We start from the raw sequence: 19,072 nt of genomic DNA, 5'->3' as shown, positions 1-19,072 counted from the left end.
GTGTGTGTGCAGAGCTTATAGTTGTTATCTGCAGGAGACTTGATCTATAGGAGCATCCTCAGTCATACCAGAAGTGGAGCAGGAAGGACAAATATCCCCATTTTAAAGATAGACAAATGAAGGCCCAGAGAAATCCCATCTCTGGTGTCAGAACACAAGTTTCTGGGTCTGTAGCCCGGACCCCCCTCTCTTTCTGACAGATCTAGGTTCAATTTTCACTTCTGCTCCTTGCTAACCCCATGACCTTGAGCAAGTCACTTAACCCTTTCTGAGCACACAGCTCCTCTGGGTTATTGTCAGGGTGAAATGAGATAACATATCTGGAGCGGCTGGGGCAGAATAAACCTTCAGGAAATGTCCCTGTGTCAACAGAAAGGGTCCTTGGGGATGTACTTGCTGCGATTGTTTGTCCTATCTTCCCCTGGGGTTGACTTTGGCTTTGTGTCCAGTCAGTGCTGTTGTGCAAGGAGGGAAAAAGAAGTAGCTTCATGTTCAAGGTGAGCAAGCATCCTCTGGGCCCAAGGCCGTCCTCTGTGGAAGTCCTGGAGGGGCCTCAGGCCAGCATGTCTGCCCCCAAGCTCCTGGTCCTCTCTCTTCCTCCCTTCCCTCTGTGGAGCACGCCCTACCATGCTCCCCAGTGCGGCATCCTGGAGTCCCACTTTGCGTCTCCAGTTCCTTCCCGCCTGCACCAGGCATCTGTGGGAGGTCGTGCACCTGCCTTTGCACTGTCTCTTGGTGTCAGCTTGTCTTCTCCATTCCTCTAACAGTGGCCCAGATTTGTCCTGCCTGGATAAGCATAACAGCCTCATAACTGGCTGCTGATGGCAACTCTTGCTATTGTAAAGTGCTTAATAATAATGATGATGATGATAATGATACTATTGGGAAGTATGTAATAACAACAACCAACTCACATAGCACCTAATATATGCCAGTCACGCTTCGAAGTCCTTCACATATATTAATTCTTTTAATCCCCACAACACTCAGTGAAGTATATACTATGATTATGCACATTTTACAGATGAGAAAACTGCTAGGGAGTGCGCAGCTAGGATTTGAACCTTAGTGCCTAGCTCCGGAAGCTATGCCCTTGACTTCTTCAATAGACAGCTAGATATTTTTCACATGTAACCTGTGGGATAAGGACACTGTTATTCTTGTACTTATTTGGACGTGGGATAGGCAGGGAACTCAAGGATTGTTAGTGGCCTGTGGCCAAAGGAAACTCCACCTTAGTGGCCAGTGTCAGATGCGATTCAGGCAGGCTGAGTGATGGGGGGAATGGATTGGCCTTTTGGCAGTGAAGAAATGGCTGCATGCCTGCCCTAATGGGCCAGCCACAGGAAGGGGAAGCATACGTACCCTTTTCTGGCTGTGTCTAATTATGTGGCATTTTTTTTGTCTCAGTTATAAAGATTTAATTGCTCCATTGTACTGGGGCACCAGGGCCTCTTATAAGTCATCTTTTATGATTGGTGATAATTGGCTCAGCTTGAATTGGCTACAGCTAGTTGCAATTTCCTTACCATTTTTAATCTGAGATCTGATTTTAGCCTTATCTTTTTTCTGAGTAAAGTTTTTTTTTTTTTTTTTTTTTTTTAACTCAAACGCTGGGTTGTACGTGAGGAAATGCGTCAGCCTCTCCCCGCTACTCCATCACTCTATTTGGGCTGATTTATGCATTAAGCATCTAATCTAAAGATAGCAAAGATATGAAAAGGCATCTTAAAGTGTTTTAATGGCTTGGAAGAGAAAATCCCACCAAAGGGAGAAACGTGCCCTTCACTCTGTCAGTGTTGTTAGGATCTGATGCCTGATCCCAGGGTGGGGACATTTTTGACAGTCATGGGGTATAGGCAGACAGCATCTAAGGGAGCCCTACTTATCTACCGGAAACTCGAGACAGAATGCAGGTACTTCAAAAATGAACGACAGTGAGGGTTTGGGAAATCCTACAGATAAGTTTCCAAATGAAAAAGATAAGAAGCCTGTCGGCTGAAAGGGAATGAGGAATGAGCCACATAAATTAAGCCGACGGAATTTCTAGAGAGTGAAGTGTGCTGAGGCATCACCAGCCGTGGGATGTAAATATAGCTCACTCTGTTATCATTCTGGGGTCTGCAGTCTCCATATTGATGTTTCTATGTTTTGAGTAAGCACTTCCTGAATGTTCCAGTCTTTGAGTCTGGCAGACTTGATTTATGAAGAAAAGATGATGATAATGAATGGGAAAGGCTTGCTGAGGAATTAATTTGGGGGTGGTAGTAAGAGCGAGCCTGCTTCTCTCACCCTCTTTCCCCAAAGTGTACTCTCAGGCGGGTGCTGCCAAAACGCACGAGTGGGGTGAGGGATGAAGCTCTTTTAGACTTCCTTCCTCTGGGGTCTGCTCCCTGCTCTGTCTGCCAGAGATATTTGCTGTGAAAGGCTTTCACCCATTTCTGTCTTCTTTCCTTCCTTTCTTTATTCCTTTCTTCAACTGAACTTTGTTTCCATTCACTTGTATGCCCCTGAAGCTTTTGATGTGCATGATCTGCCGTTGGCTTTTTGCATCTCTGGTTTCCCTTCCATGGTGCAGCGTCATCACCTCTTTTGGCCACTCCTCTTTGAGGGCTTTTCTCTGCTTCCCCTTAACCCTGGGCATTCCCCGGGCTCAGGCCCTGCCCACTCTCTTACAGAAGGCTCCTTCCGGGGTGAGCATGTGCTTGGCATGTTTGAGGATCACGAATGAGTCAAGTGTCTGGATCCAGTAGAGATGAGGATGAGTGGCGGGCAGCGGAGGCTGCCGGGGCCATGTCCTGTGTGTAGGGCCTGTGTGGAATGTTGTGGATGGCACTGGAGCAGTCTGAGAAGGAGGGGGCTGCATCTGGATGGCTGAGTTTGTGAGCCAAGGGGCCTCTGCATAAGTGAGGTGTTATTGACCTTGGGATCTTTGTTCCTCAAAATTGAAAGACCAAGGCACTGTGGTTTATTCTCCTGCCTTCCCTCATTTCCAATGCCGTCATATCCACTTGATTATTCTTTCCAGCATCTCTCTATGCATCCCTCTGTTTCATTCCTCCCACTGGTTCCCAGGCTCAGGCCTTTAGCTCAGGAGTGGACTACGATCATGATTTCCTTCTACCCAAAACCCTCACTCCCCTTTTTGTTTTGTGTATCTCTCACACATCATTAGACTAAACGCTGCTGGTAACACATTTTTCTCCACACTGACAAGATAAGAATTGACCTTAGGCCTGCCACTCTCTTTCTCCCACATCTGGCCTTTGCATCCATCCCCCTACTAACCATCTGCTCTTCAATCAGAGTGACCTTCCTTTTTATCCTCCCTCCCTTTGTCTGTAGCGTAATTACTGTGTCTTGACTTGTATTAGATACTCACTGTCTAGAAAGATGGACTGCCTTCCATGTTTTCAGCTATGAGAAGCATATGTGTGTCTGTGTATGTGTGTGTCCGTGTGTGTGTGTCTCTGTGTACATGAGTGTCTATACCTACCTCAGTATAGTTCTTGCTTTGAGAAGCTGGCAGTCTTGTTTGGCAGACAGGAGGTATAATTTTGAAATTCTCAGGTAACAGGTTGGAAGAAACTTCTGCCTGTAAAGAAGGTTGGTTTCTGAGGATGGCTGGTGTTTTACTTTTTCCTTGAATTAGGAAGGAGCCTGAGTTCAGGCCCAGAAGGAAAGGGGCGTAATGGCTGCTTCTCTGAAACGGCCTTAAGTGTTCATCAGAGAACAGAAGGAATCCTCTGCATCCTTTTCTGAGCTTCATGAACCACCAGTTGAGGAATTTGGAGTATATGATGTTGGAGGTCACTTCATACTTCGTAATTTGGTAATTTTTGCAATATTTTTACTATCATAGGTAAATGACAACAGAGATTTCATAGATATTACATCTTTAAAAGTAAAGTAAAACACTGATTTCTTTTTTTCCCACGTAAATCCCTGAATAGGAATGCAGTCCTCATGTGTACCTGTTCCTTTGCAAGCTGGGATGAGAGGGCGGTGCAAGTTAAAAGTGTTCTTTGTTGCAAGAGCAGGACGTGCTGGGCAGACAGTGGCTGAAAACGGAATGTGATGAGAGATGCAAGATTGTGGTGCATGGTGTATCCTGCATTCAAGGGCTTGGACCCCAAAATTGAGCACTGGGGAGCCACAGAAGAATTCAGAGCATGAGAGTGATGTGGAGTGATGGGCATTTAAATGGCTCATTCAAAGAAATGTGAGCTGAGTTCTGCTTCTGCCTTTCTGCCTCTGGAGAAATCTAAGCGCTGAGAGAAACAACTATGGAATCTTGTCAGGGAGGCCCGAGAGCTTTTTGTTTCTCACCTTTTAGAGGAGTTTGTGTTTCTTTTTTAAGGGGATGACTCCCTTACTTTTATGAATTAGTCTTTCTCTACCTTACATCTTGCTTTTCCCGCTCAAGTCCTCCCTGGGAAAATGGAGCTCCAGGGTTGGCAAGATGTGGACATCCCCTGCTCAGCCTTCTGCACAAGGTATAGTGAAAAGAAAAAGATTAGCTGTCCCCAGCAGGTCTTTTTGGTGGGTGTGATAATTTTGGTGATCTTATAATTCTGAAATTTTTAGCATCCGTAATTGACATGGGGGCTAAATTGCACCACTCATCAGATTGTACAAATTATTAAAAAGAAGCAAATTACCATGTATTTGTATAAAGCAGAAGAGGGGAAAGCAAGTGGCCTTTCTTTTAAATTATTGTGAAGTTTCGAACTGTATTGGATTTTGGATTTTTAAAAATTATTTTGTTTAATCAGGCATGGGGTGTGTGTGTGTGTGTGTGTGTGTGTGTGTGTGTGTGTGTCCCTCTGAGCTGCCAACCTCTGTTGGGGATATTTTTTTCCTGTGCTCAGAGAATTGCCTTGATGAAAGCGTTCAGCAATCAAATGGATAAAAATTGAACACATTCTTCAGGATACTTCTCATTTTTCTTCCTTACATGTTCATTTTCTGAACAACAACAACAAAAACCTCTATGAAATACTAAGGCTTTTTTTTTTTTTACCTTGAAGTGGCATCCTTGAACAGTTGCCTTCCATTATTTGTTTTAGCGGATTTCCAAGGTGACTGCCAAAATTCCCCAAATATTCCAAAAATAGAAAGACCCTTAATTGTGTTCACTGAGACACCTCCCTTTTCCTTACTGGGACTGTCTGCTTCAAACTCATTCCGCTCTGTCTCTCTCCTTGTTGTGTTAATCTTAAAAAATGATTGTAATAAATCATTGTGATGGGAAGCAAATTAGAAGAGTGGGGAGATGGCTGGAATAAGAATCAGGGAACCTTACATGCAATCTTCTCTCCAAAGTTAACTTGCGAGTCACTGAATGTGTCTGAGCTTCAGTTTCCTTCAAATGAAGCAGGGGCTGGCAAACTTTCTGTAAAGGGAAAGATGGTAAATATTTTGGGCTTTGTGGGTGATGTGGTCTCTGTTACAACTACTTAAATCTGCAACAGCTTTTGTAGTGCCAAAGCAGCCATAGACAATATGCACATTTTATTGGAATACGCACATGGCTGTATTCCAATAAAACTTTATTTACAAAACCAGGCAGTGGGTTGGACTTGGCCTGTGGGCCATAGTTTGCCCAACACTGGCAAACTGTGCTCTAAAATAGAGTAAAAAATACTGCCTTCTTCTTATTTTTAGTTTATATGGGGGGGGGAACTAATTATGACAATGAAAACACTTTGAAAAATATAAAGGAGAAATTTCTGTTTCTGGCTAGGATTGGGTAGTTTGAGGCAAACTAATGACCGCAAGAAGAACAACAAAAACTATATAAAATACAGAAAGCAACATTCTGTTTAAATCTGGGAAGTGTTGAAACAATGAGGAGTAGGGGGGCTAAAATATCAAGAAGAAGAGAACTGTGGAGAGGTGAGCTGACGATCTGTAGCTACTTTATTTTTGGGAGATTTCTAATTCTGAGTGCTGACAAAATAATGGGGACCTGGGCTTTGCTTGGACGGAATGTTGCTGCTCTGGGAAAAATAAACCTGCAGAGCGTTTGTGTTCTCTTGGGACTGGAGTGGAGAGACAAAATTGGAGCTTGAGGAGCCAGAAATGCACAGTTGGCTTTCCCTTCAAGACAGTTGCTAAATTCTGGACTGCATGGGACGAGAGGTTCGAAAGATAAGCAGAATCCCTCCGGAAAGCAGAAGGGGTGTTGAGTAATCTTCTGGTGCTGAGACAATAAGGATTTACAGTTCAGTACCTGCTTTTGGAGGTTGGGAGGGGTGGGGGCATGGTGAACACACCAGGCTCTCCGTGAAGTCCAGGAGGGCTAAGTCCTAGCAAAGGGTGTAAGCCAGGAGCAACCTGAGTCTTGTAATAGTTCCTGATTGGTTTAGGTCATCAGCCCGCACCCCCATCCCCAACTCTATTTTCCTGACAAAAGAAAGGAGAGCCATCTCTTGAGGAAGGTAACTTCATCAGAAATCTTTTCAACTTTCTAATACATGATGTCTGGCATTCAATCAAAAATTATTAGGTGTGTCAATGTGACCATTCCCCAAAAATGAGAGAAAAACAAATGATAGAAACAGATTCACAGATGATCCAGAGTGAATAGAATTATATTTAGCAAAAAAGGAATTTAAAAATAACTAATTAATATGTTCAAGAAAATAAATTTTTAATGGATAAAATAGATGAAAATATGAAAAACTTAAACAAAGAATTGGAATCTATAAAGAATAAAATGGGACTTCTATTACTTGAAAAAGATATCTGCAATTAAGAACTCAATGGATGGGGTTTTAACAGAGAGATCATATGTAGCAGAAGACAAGAATAGTGATCTGGAAGAAAGGTTAATAGAAACGATTTAAGCTGAAATGCAAAGAGGGAAAAATGGAACATATAGAAAAAAGCATAAGAGACAAGTGGGACACAGTGAAAGGTCTAAGATATGTATAACTGGAGTCTCAGAAGGAGCAGAGAGGGAGGGAATGAGACAGAAGCAGTGTTTGAGGCTAAGAATTTCCCCAGATTTGTAAGAGAGATCAACCCATAGATTCAAGAAGCTGTACAAACTCCAAGCATAATAAATAAAAAGAAAAAGCATAGAGTACTGACTGGATAAACATGTTATTTAGAAACAAACAACACACTGGCATTGTAGATTTCTGTCTCCAGTGGATGAGAACCATTACAGGATCAGGCTCTAGCCTCATGCTTCCTGTGTTTCCTTCCCCGAACCCTTGTGTATCCTTCAACCAAACCTCTTTGCTTATTGTCTCTTGCATTCTTCCGCTTCTTTACTTTTGTTAAGCTCAATTCATAACACCAGCCCTTGGTGTTTCCGTTTTTTAGGCACCTTTATCTTTGGCCTTATCATTGTCACTGTTAACATCTGCAAGTTGTAGTTTAAAGGTCAAACGAGACCTGCACCCATTGAGGTAGTGTATTAGTTTCCTGGGGCTGCTGTCTATGACAAATTACCACACATGTGGTGGTTTAAAGCAATAGATAGGTAGTCTCTTGGAGCTCTGGAGGCCAGAAGTCTGAAATCAAGGTGTCAACAGAGTCGCACCCCTTCTTGAGGGAAAATCTATTCCTTGCTTCTTCCAGCATCTGGCAGCTGTCTGCATTCATTGGCTCGTAGCTGCAGCTCTCTGCTCTGTCTTCATATTGCCTTCTGCTCCATGTACCTATGTCCTCTCCTGTGTGTCTGCCTCAAAACTCTCTGTGCCTGTCTGTTATAAGGACCCATGTGACTGCATTTAGGGACCACTTGTATAAAACAGGATAAGCACCTCTTCCCAAGGTCCTTAACTTAATCACATCCTTTGTTATATAAGGTTACTATTCACAGGTTCTAGGGATTAGGACATGGACACATCCTTTGGGGGAACCTATTAAAGGTGGTGCTGCTATAAGAATAATAATAGTATGGGCTTAACAATAGTAGTTATGTGCCAAGAAGCATGCTAAGTGCATTATGTGGATTGTCTCATTTAATCCTTGTTCTGACTCTATAAATCAGGTTCCCTTATTACCACCATTGTACAGAAGAGGACTCAGGCTTGGCAAGGTTTAGGAACTTGCCAAGGCCATTCAGCTAGTAAGTGGCAGAGCCAGGATTTGAACCCACGCATTTGGGCTTCAGACCTCCTTGCCTTACGTGCTATGAGTGAGCAGGCTGGATTTCTGGTTGGACTGCTTCCAGGAGCTGGCTTTTAGACTGTGGGCCCTGGATGGTACTTCCTAGCTCTAAAATTCTATGGTCCAGTGAGTTTTTGTCAGAAAAGAAAACCTCAACCTGGATTATTAAGAGTATAACAAATTTTAATCTGCCAGATAATGGAGAGGATTTGCTTACACTGCTTATAGATGAAACTGATAGGAGTTTGCTGTTGTGCATTTTGATATTTGCTGATGGTTTAAGGTGTGTGTACTGGAAGGAAAAATTACTTGTGGACACACAGGCCAAATCTATACCATCTGAATGAATTGAAGTAATTACTCAGGTTATTTAGACCCTGCCTGCCAGATAATTGAGGTAAATGGGGTTATTAATTTGAAGTAGCTAGGTAATTTGGTCTGCCTCCCTTTGATAATGTAAACATGGTCATATCGTGTAATTGTATAATTGGCTGAAAGGGCTCTATTCTTTCTCTTGAAGCATCTGCTATTGTCTGTGGCCAGGCCTTTGGGTTATAGTGTGATAGTGTGTTCAATTAGTACAGAAAAACCCTAGGTACTTAGTGTGGGTTTCCTGGTGGAAAATTCATACATATATGTGTATGTATTTATGTACGTGTATGTGTATATATTTTTAATTAAAAATGGAAATATAAAAAGTATTTTAAAATGGATAATTATTCCTGATTATTCACGGAAGAGTTTTAAAGAAATATATATATGCTTCCAAGTTAAACCACCTTAGAGTCTATTTGAGGAGATCAGCTCCTTTGTGAGAGTTGTTTTTTTTATTGAGCCCCACTGTAATGTCTATATTTGAATTGCCTAGGAAACTCATTATAGCAGGGCTTATTCCTTGTCAAAGATGGTCAAAAGAAAATTAGATTCAGTTCATTAGCTTCTACCTAAACCTTGCTTAATGGGGCCCGTGTTGTGGTTTTGTTATTGGATCACAAACATTTAACTTGATCCTTCCTATTCCTGGCACCGGCCCATATTGTCATGGCAGCTGTGCTGCCCAAGGGCCTCTGTGGCGTGGCCTCCTCATCTCACTCTCCAAAATGGCTGAGCAGCGGGTTCTGAGACTTCATTTTACATTGGGACCAAGCCTGCTTTGTCTGTCATTTGTTGAAGAAGTCTGGCCAGCCTCGAGTAGGGGCTGCCTTATGAAGGGTAAGAAATTCTGGGGTGGGTAGGTGGGAGAGAGTGGGCCACATCACAGCTGTGGTGGCCACATGTCTCAGATTTTCTGGAACCATCTAGCTCCAAAATATTCTCTATGGTTTTAGACCTTAAATCCTGAATTTTGGCATGGAAAATGAGGCTCAAGTGACGTCTGCTCACGTGTCTCTCACGTTAGTTATCTGTGTAACAGGCCTCTTACATGATATTTCTACCCTCACCAAAAAAGGAGAAAATAAGAAGAAGATTTAGGTTAAAAAAATATATATTCCCCACCCAGCCTCTGCTTGAAATGTGAGGTTTTGGTTTTGGACAGCGACGTTGGTTGTTGACGTCATTGATCCAACTATTTTATTTCCCGCTTCACTTTGCTTGCCCAGATGTGGTCCAAGGAGTATGAGGGCTGTTAAGATAAAACCAGGCTTCGGAAATTCAAATGAAATGTCTACCTGAACCTCCTCAAGTCTTTCCTGTGGGCCGTGTATTTATTTATAAGCCTATTGGGCTTTGGCAGCAGAAAAAAAGAAGAGAGGAGGAATTTGTTTCTAAAATGAAAACCAAATTTAGTTAATATAAATGCTACCCATGTGCAACTCATCCTGCCAGATCCCAGTAAATGTACAAATATCAAAATAACACAATAGATAAAAATCACGGTGGAAAAAGAGAAATTGAGACACTTCTGTGTTTTGCAGGGCCAGAATAATCCACACAGTTTACTCCTTCCACCATGCATATTTTACATACTATATTATTATCTGATTTTATATAATATTCACATTGTAATTTCTGAATCAACTCTAAAATTCATAAAAATTTAGAATAAAGCTATGCCCACTCAAAGCATTGAAATAAGTCAATCATATGGAAAATTCATGTTCTCAAAAATGTCTTGGCTTCAGTTATCTGAGAAGAAAAAAATCACATTTAATTTTCTTAGTTTTCCAGTTTAGTTTGCAAATGTCAAATAACTAAAAGTTATAGGAACCAAAAAATGATAAACTTCTCTCAAAACTTATTGTATATAAATCTTATTTTTTTCTAGCATTTAAATAAACAACAATGGCCAATAATTCTATAATATATTCCTTTTTCAACTTTTTTCTATAACATGATGATATTGACTAGATATGAGTGATGGCTTATTTAAGCAAGTGAATTCTGCACATGGACTAGAATTTTTAAGAAAAATTTTAAGAAAATTTTGAATGTAGAGTTGAGTTTTATTTGTAATTTTCATTTATTTACTTATTATTATTATTATTTTAGAAACACAGGGTCTCACTCTGTCACCCAGGCTGAGTGCAGTGGCACGATCACAGCTCACTGTAGCCTTGAACTCCTGAGCTTAAGCAATGCCCCACCTCAGTCTCCAAGTAGCTGGGATAAAGGCACACACTGCTATTCCTGGCTCATTTTTAAATTTTTTAAGTAGAGACTCCCGCTTCAGCCTCCCAAAGTGCTAGGATTTGTAATTTTCAATCTTTTGAGATATGAGAAAATGAAAAATAGTTTTCTACTAGGGCACATAACTCTTCATGTAAGAGTTTAGGTGTCTGTTATACATTGTGGATATTACTTAGTCCTTTCTGGTTCTGTTAAAACTAATTTCCTTCAGAAAACACAGTAGTGGCCAGGCACAGTGGCTCATACCTGTAATTCCAGCACTTTGGGAGGCTAAGGCGAGTGGATTGCTTGAGCCCAGGGATTCAAGACTAGCCTGAGCAACAGCAAAACCTCATCTCTACAAAAAATACAAAAAATTAGCTGGGCATGGTGGTGCACACCTGTGGTCCCAGCTACTCGGGAGGCTGAGGTGGGAGAATCACCTGAGTCTGGGAGGTCAAGGCTGCAGTGACCTGTGATGGCATCACTGCACTCCAGCCTGGTGACAGAGTGAGACGCTGTCTCAAGGAAAAGAAAAGAAAGGAAAACCCAGTAGCCCTGGGTTGTAACTTTTAGGGAATTCGTGAAGCTAAGCACCATGTTTTCAGATGACTCCCCTGATTTTTGTACTTCTAATCTGCTAGAAAAACAGATGGACAGATTCATTATAAATGTGTATTTAAAAAGAACAGCTATATGGCCTGAAGGACTGCCCAAAGGGAACTGAAGTTTATGGAAAGCATTATGGTTTTGAGAATTATTTGGCTTCTTGCTGTTTTGTGGATCTAAGTTTTTAGTTGCTGGAATTTGACATCTAAATAAGAGGCTGTTGCTATGATATGTAAATAGAGTGTGTGGGTCGAAATGCTTGTCATTATGCATGTTGAAAGGACAATTTACGATTTACAAAGATGGAAAAGCTCAATAAAGATCCACTATTGAAAAGCTACTGCAAAAGGAAAGCTATAGATAGATGGGCTTCTTGCAGATGAACAGAATTAATGACAAGTGAAAGGAAAAATTCACATCATGAGGAGGGAAAATGTCTTCCAAATATCAGTGAGAGAAACACTTTTCCTTTTCCTTTCTGCTGTATCCTGGGCATAGCACCCCACTACCTGAAACCCCAGCACCCCGAGCATACCTGGACCTGAATAATACAGCAGAACATGCTGTAGCAATCTATTTCCATGCTTGCCCCTGCTGGCTTTGTACACCTCTATTGTCTAATCATCTCATCTTGTTTCCTTTTATCTTCCTGGTACCTAACACAAGCATGGCACATAGTAGGTGCTCAAAGAATGTCTGTCTTAGTCTATTTTGTGTTGTTGAAACGAAATACCCAAGACTGGGTAGTTTATAAAGAACAAAGATTTTTTTTGCTCACAGTTCTGGAGGCTGGGAAGTCCAAGATCAACTTGCTGGCAGGTTTGGTGTCTGGTGAGGGCTGATCTCCACTTCCAAGATAGTGTCTTGTTTTTGCATCCTCCAGAGGGGTGGAATGCTGTGTCCTCACATGGTGGAAGGCAGAAGGCAAAAAGGACCAAACTCTGTCTGTGAAACCCTTTTATAATGATATTTATCCACTCATAAGGGCTGAGCCCTCATGACCTAAGCACCTCTCAAAAGGACCCACCTCCCTTCACTGCTGCGTTGAGGATTAAGTTTCCAACACATAAATTTGGGGGAGACACATTCAGACCACAGCCATGTCTATCGAATTAAGTCTTAATGGTAAAAAGTCTCCTTTGTCTAATAGTTGTGTGTATACTTATTCCCTGCTCCACTGTGAAATTAGTAATGTAATTTTTGTTTCAGGCAGCACTTGCCACTTTCAATCAGAGGCACCAAAACAAAAAACTAAAATTTTATTACTTAAAATTTACAGAACTAAATAAGTGGTATTTGAGGTAAGTTTGTAACGCTTATATTTCTGAAATTTCAGCATAAAACTGTATTGAGACTTTTGGGATGCCTTGTATATCGTAAAAGAAGGTATAATGATAACTGGCATTTATTGAGTACTACTACGTCCTAGAAATGTAACCCTTCATAGGATTCCTATGAAGATCCTACCAGGTAAATATTGTTATTCTTCCTTTTTATACTTGGAGGAAGATTAAGAACTCATGCAAGGTCACTTGGCAAGAGGCCAAGCCAGGATTTGAACCCAGGAAGTCTAAATCCAGAGCCTGGGCTCTTAACCACTGAGTTAAACTGCTTCTTAAGATGACTTGCCTCCCTGCAGTGTTTACTGAAGGGAATGGATTTACCCAGACAGGCCTGGCCTTTGGTAGAAACGCTGCACAGCTCTGCGTAGAAGCAGTTAGTCATCTGTACTTGCAGAGGCTGTAAAACAAATGTGGTGAACTGTAAAAGATGAAAGAGCCAGTTTTCCTGCCAGCTACCAGAAAGTTTCACATATACTTATTAAAGTTCTTATAGCAATGGCATCTGTCATTTAAAAAAAAAACTTTTTATTGACACATAATACACAGAGTGTTTGTTTTTATGACAGAAGTGGTTCTTGAAAGAGTTGACCTCTCTATAACTCTAACACATTTCTATGTCAACCAGACATGACTCTAGGTCAGTGGTTCTCAGAGTGGTCTGGGGACCCCTGGGAGTTCTTAAGGTCCCAACTATTTTCAAAATGATACTAAGACCTTTGTTCGCCTTTTCCACTCTTATTCTTTGACAAGCATGCAATGGAGTTTTCCTGTGGCTACACGACACATGATGGTATCATCACTAATTAATATGTGCTTGGATATTCTTATTTTTAAAATGTCTTAGTTTTAAATGTTCTAATGTGATGAATATAGATAGATGTAACCCACATAAACAAAAGTTCTTAGGGGGGGTCCTCAAGAATTTTTCAAAGTGAAAAGTGGTTCTGTAATCCTTTTCTAAGAGTTTGGTCAGCGGAGGGTGTTTATTACTTTTTAATAATAAACTTATTCCTAACATACCTGAGTTTACAATCACCTTCCAATGTGTAAGAAGTTGAATGAGATGAAATTAGAAAGATAAACCATTCAGGAAGATAAACCATTCTCCTTGAGTTTCCTCTCATCTTTTAGGATGCTCCCAAAGACCGGAGTACCTTATTTTCTACAAAGAGGGGTATTCTTTCTACCACAGATCTCCAAAGATGGGGTCTTTATTCTAACTTGCTAGGCATTCTTTTGAAAAGAACAGCCCTAGTTACTGTAATTGTTAATAAGGCAGCCTATCGAGTGCCGGAATCCATTTTTCTGTGTGATTAGAACCCGGCTGCATTCCTCCTTCCTGACATTTCATCCACTCTGCTTCGAGGTCTTAAGAATTAGCTGTTCCTGGATTAAGTGCCCTTAATCAGCTCATTTTACATTACAATGTAAAGTTTCGCTCATGTTCTGCAGAGAACTTGATTTTCATTTGCTGTCCATGATCACAGAATAGTAAGTGGATTCCCAGGAAATTTCATGAAGTGGAATGATAATGCAGAGACGGGGATGGGGGCGGTGGTGGGGAGGTGTCGGGGGATGTGAAGCTAATTGATTAGTTTAGAATCTTCTAATTTCCATGAGGAATGGAGGAGCCCAATTTGTATTTCTTCTTCTTGGCATCATGTTCTCACAGATTGTCTGATGTTTCATTATCATCTTGACAGAACAGCCGATGTAGAATTATGTTGACTAGGATATCCGTTGAGTTTTTGCCATGTGCATTAATAGTCCACGATTAGATTATTTTGACTCTACTAGTTGGTTATCTGAGAGCTTGAGGAGTTAAGAAGAGAGTGTCTCTGAGTCCTGAGTTTTCAGTGCCACTGTCCTTTGAGCACAGCAGACACCTCCACCCCCAACACCAATATACTGGGCTTTGAGGACCATAAATGACTGGTGTTAATGTCCTCTCCTAACAAAACTTGTGGGCAGAATGCTCCCCTATTTAGAATTTTCCTAATCCTTACATACAGCTGGCTTGAGTGTTTTCATCTGTCAGGACTAGTCCTTTGCCTGGTTTCAGTGTTAATTTGCATGCTTGTCATCCTAGGGTTTTGTTTTCCTGCCCCCAACCTGTTTTTGGAGTCTCTTCCCAGTGGATTTGAAAAATCCTGGCTACTAGTGTGAGGATTTTCACATACGCACACAAAGTAGAAGTGAACAGATTGTGGCTTTTGCCAAATAAGCCTCTTTGGTATTCCTCACCCCCTGAAAATAACATCATTTCTCCAAGTAATCGTTATAGAAAAACACCACAGAGCAAATTCTCCTCACAAACACACGCCACCTAAACAAACTGGGCGGGTCATATGCTGCTGTTGCTGCAGCTGTTTGCTGATCCCAACAGGGTCCAACTCTTGTGAGCAAGGAGGTGTTTATGGTGTGGAGACAAAGCCTGGCTGCAGTGGGAGGGTTGCTGGCCGCCAGCCCTCATTTATCAGCCTGTTTTTCCTTACCCTTGGAAGACCTGGGATCTTCATGAGAGACAGCATGGTGGAGAGGAGGAGGCTGGGTTTTGCTCTCTTGTCCTTCCCAGTAACTGGTTCTGTATTTGCTCTATCCTTTGTTTTTGTTTTTTCAATCACGTAGTCATCTGCTAAGGATTTATTGAATTCTGGTTATGGACTAGGCAAAAAGCTAGTTGTGAGGAGAACAAAATGAACAAGACAAAGTCCCTGCCTTCCCTGGGAGACACGCCAGAAAACTGTGATGGTGAGTGCTAGATGGTGCCTTGACACAAGGAGGGAGGCCTTGGTGTATAGGTTGAAGAAGTCTCTTCTAGAAAGAGTTGTGAAGGATGAGTAGGAATTCTCTAAGCAGTCAGGGAATGAGGAGGAGAGGAGAAAGGAGAGATTGGTGTCTTATGTATCCATCTGCCCAATTCCCCCATTCCTGCCACCGTGCAGGCATTATGAATTGATTGGGAACTGTTTCCCAGTGAGCTCACCCTTGGCTTCACAGTCTTTCTCCAGACGTGGCTCCAGGCAGCCTCTCACACAATCATCCTCAGACTTGAGTGAGCAAACAAGTCAATGGCCCTGGTTATTGAAATGCAGGTCTGATTTAGTAGATCTGGGGATAGCCTGGGACCTGCATTCCTAATGTAAACACACTCTTCCCACCCCTAGATGATCCTGATGCAGGTGTGCTCAGCAGCTGCCACTTTGCTGAGAAGTCAACACGGCATGGTCTCACTCCATAGATGGACTGTGAATTGATAAGACCAGTGTGGGGCAGTTTGGCAATTCCTATTAAATTTTGACCCTGTAAAGATATGTAAGAGTGGGATTTTAGAAAATCATCATTGTGATAGAAACTATTAAAAACTATGGAAATGACTCTCATTAGGAGAGCAGAAGGTGACTAAGGAGACCTGATTACAGTGGCAGCCTTGTCATCTAGGGAAGCTCAGATCTGGTGGAGCTCATACTCCTTGTAGAGGTCTGGCATCATGCCCTGTTTACCCCTGGCTTTGACTTTTGTCTTCTGCCTTCCATTTCTGCACTGTGGGAAGGAAGTCCTGGGACACAGAGAAGGTCAATAACATGTTATTTGCATTTTGCATTATTTGCATTTTGCTTGCCTTAATTATATCACTCTCTCTTTATAAATTTCTTTGAATAACACTTTTAAAATTAAAATTGGAAAGTTGAATTTGCTTTAAATATTTGCTTCATTTATTTTCTTGTACCATACCCTGAAATTAAGCATGTCTGGTTTACGCTTGATATTTGTAACCACTGTGTAACTATTCTTATTTTTCTGGTTCTTCCATTGTAGACTCCCATGGCAGTAAATACGTTACATACGTTCATGCTTTATTTTTTCCAATTACAATTATACCACTAAATTCACTGAGGAAATAAACAGTACATTTTTAAAAGGCTTTGTTTCTCTTCGCTGTAATCAACCTTTCGAAGAAAACCTGAGCCCAAGAAGCTGACTATTGATGGAACTTAAACAAGTCCTTAAGCAAGGAACATCTTGGAGGCACACAATTGTGTAGAAGCAAGGAGGTGGCGTTTGTTGGTTTTTAAGAGTCATTTTGTTCTGATCTTGCTACACTCACTTGCTGCACTACTGTGGTATAGTAGAAAAAGCATAGGATTGGGATCTGAGGGTGTCTTCTATAGTCCTGGTACTGCAATGTCTCTTTAGCCAATTGTTTAATCCCTCTGGACATCATTTTATGATCTATAGAATGAGAACATTAGCTTAGTTAATTAGGGAGAATTCGTAGTGTAGAGGTTAAGAGCATAGGCTCTGAATGCGTGGGTTTGAATGTCAGGTTCAACCCTTAGTGGCTCTGCAGGCTTGGGAAATTTACTCAACTTCTCTGGTCCAGAGTTTTCTCATCTTTAAAATGGAGATAATAATAGTACATAGCTGAGAGATTGAGAATTAAGAAAGTATGCTAGTAAAGCATATAAAACAATGTCTGGTGGACAATATATGTCCAATGGAAGGTAGCTATCATTGTTACTGTTGTTCATATTATTTCCATAATACTTCTATCATCATGATCATCCTCATTCTCATTTTTAAGGGCTTTTTCTGCTGTAAAATACGTTGAAACCATTTGCTCAAAAAAGGAGATTAAAAAGCAGCGTTTAAATTCTAAAACACTAAGTGCAAAAGAACTTGATAGGGAAGAACGGCTTGTGATATTGTCACATAACAGTTGACTGTCTTCAGCCTGACTTGGTTGCATTTCTCCACTCCCAGTGATCTCTAAATCCAGTGGATGTCTTCCATTCCTCATCTTACTGAAGGGCCTGGCAACACTGACCACTCCTTCACTGTCACAGTTGAGACCATAATTGGTCAGTAAATCAAAAAGGTTGGTTGGAACAGGGAATTATTTTTTAAAAGGTATATATTGTAAACATTTTATTTTAGCTTAAAACACAAAACTGATTGTGTTTTCACAGTGAATTCATTGAAAACAAACATTCATCTGCCCATCATTAGGTGCAGAGCTGTGGTCTTTGACAGTGTTTCTGCTGACTAGCTCTGCATCATCTTTTGGCATAAACCCATGATACAGTAGCTAAGCATTTCAATCAACATTGTGAAGATGGAGGGAGACCTTAGATGTTTACAAAGGTATCTGAGTGTAACCCCGCACATTTTAAAATTACTTTTCCCTTCACCTTCTATTATATCCTTACCTTCATCTACCTTGACAGCTATTATTTTTTTTTTTAGTTTTCTTTAGAATCTTTGGTTTCTTATGAATAACTCTCATTCACTGTTTGTACAGTAGTTCCCCCTTATCCTTGGTTTCATTTTCTGTGGTTTTGGTTACCTGTAGTCAACCATGTTTCCAAAATATGAAATGAAAAATTCTAGAAATAATGCATAAGTTTTCAATTGCTCACTATTCTAAGTAGCATGGTGAAATCTCGTGCCATCCTGCTCTATTCCGCCCAGGACGTGGATCATCTATTTGTCCTGTACATCCATGCTGTCCATAATATACCCACCCATTACTCACTTAGTGGCCACTCAATGATCAGTTCCACTGTCTTGGGATAGAACTGCTTGTGTTCAAGTCACCCTTATTTTACTCAACAGTGGCCCCAAAGCACAAAGCTAGTGATGCTGGCAATTCGGATATGCCAAAATGAAGCTGTAAAGAGCTTCCTTTAAGTGAGAAAGAAGAAAACTCATATGCTGAAGTTGCTAAGATCTACGGTAAGAATGAATCTTCCATCTATGAAATTGTGAGGAAGGAAAAAAAATCATGCTAGTAGTTTTGCTGTCACACCTCAGGCTGCAAAAGTTATGGCCGCAGTGCATGACATGTGCTTAGTGAAGATGAAAAAGGCATTAAATTTTTAGGTGGAAGACACGAAGAGAAATGTGCTCTGATTGGCAGCAATTGGGTTCTTTACTATCTGTGGTTTCAGGCATATCCCCTGTGGAGAAGAGGGGACCACTCTATTTTAGTTTGTATTCATATAATATTTGATTAGGCTTATTCATTATAACCAGTGCAACTGGCATAAACAGGTTTGAGACTACACCTAGCCAGCTGTTGGTTAGCCTACAACCCAGCTAATGAAGCAGAAAGTCATGGGTGTACTGGAGAGTGCCCTATTAGACTTCGTGTCCAGCGTGCAGGGGCATCTACCGTGTGTCCTGGAAGGAATGAAGGCTTTGGGGGATCTGACGTGGTGGGTAAGAGGAGGTCACTGATGAGACGTTCTGCTGTTCCATCTTCCCTTGACTTCTAGGACAGCACTCTTCTGCTTTGCTTCTTGCCTCTCGGTCTGCTCCTCTGCCTCCTTTGCAGATCTGCCCATCTGCTCTCAGCCACTAAATATTGAGAGTTTGGTAATTCT

The 19,072-nt window shown here is 41.3% G+C and overlaps 1 protein-coding gene across 5 annotated transcripts in view; it reads left to right on the top strand.

Annotated features, from left to right (window-relative positions):
- The window catches only part of RFTN1 (raftlin, lipid raft linker 1), a 199,673-nt gene that overhangs the window by 43,727 nt on the left and 136,874 nt on the right, over positions 1-19,072 (top strand). Inside the window, exon 1 of one of the 5 annotated variants that reach the window (XM_034955923.2) lies at positions 4,032-4,496. The exons of the other annotated variants lie outside the window; for them this stretch is intronic. Coding sequence (XP_034811814.1) covers positions 4,463-4,496 — 34 coding nt within the window. The 5' untranslated portion in view covers positions 4,032-4,462. Of the gene's footprint in view, positions 1-4,031; positions 4,497-19,072 lie in introns of those variants that run through there. 5 annotated transcript variants of the gene reach the window in all.

The sequence above is a fragment of the Pan paniscus genome, chromosome 2 (assembly GCF_029289425.2).
Source record: "Pan paniscus chromosome 2, NHGRI_mPanPan1-v2.0_pri, whole genome shotgun sequence".
NCBI lineage: Eukaryota > Metazoa > Chordata > Mammalia > Primates > Hominidae > Pan > Pan paniscus.
Note: the sequence above shows the minus strand (reverse complement) of the source record. Positions and strands in the feature narration are given on the sequence as shown.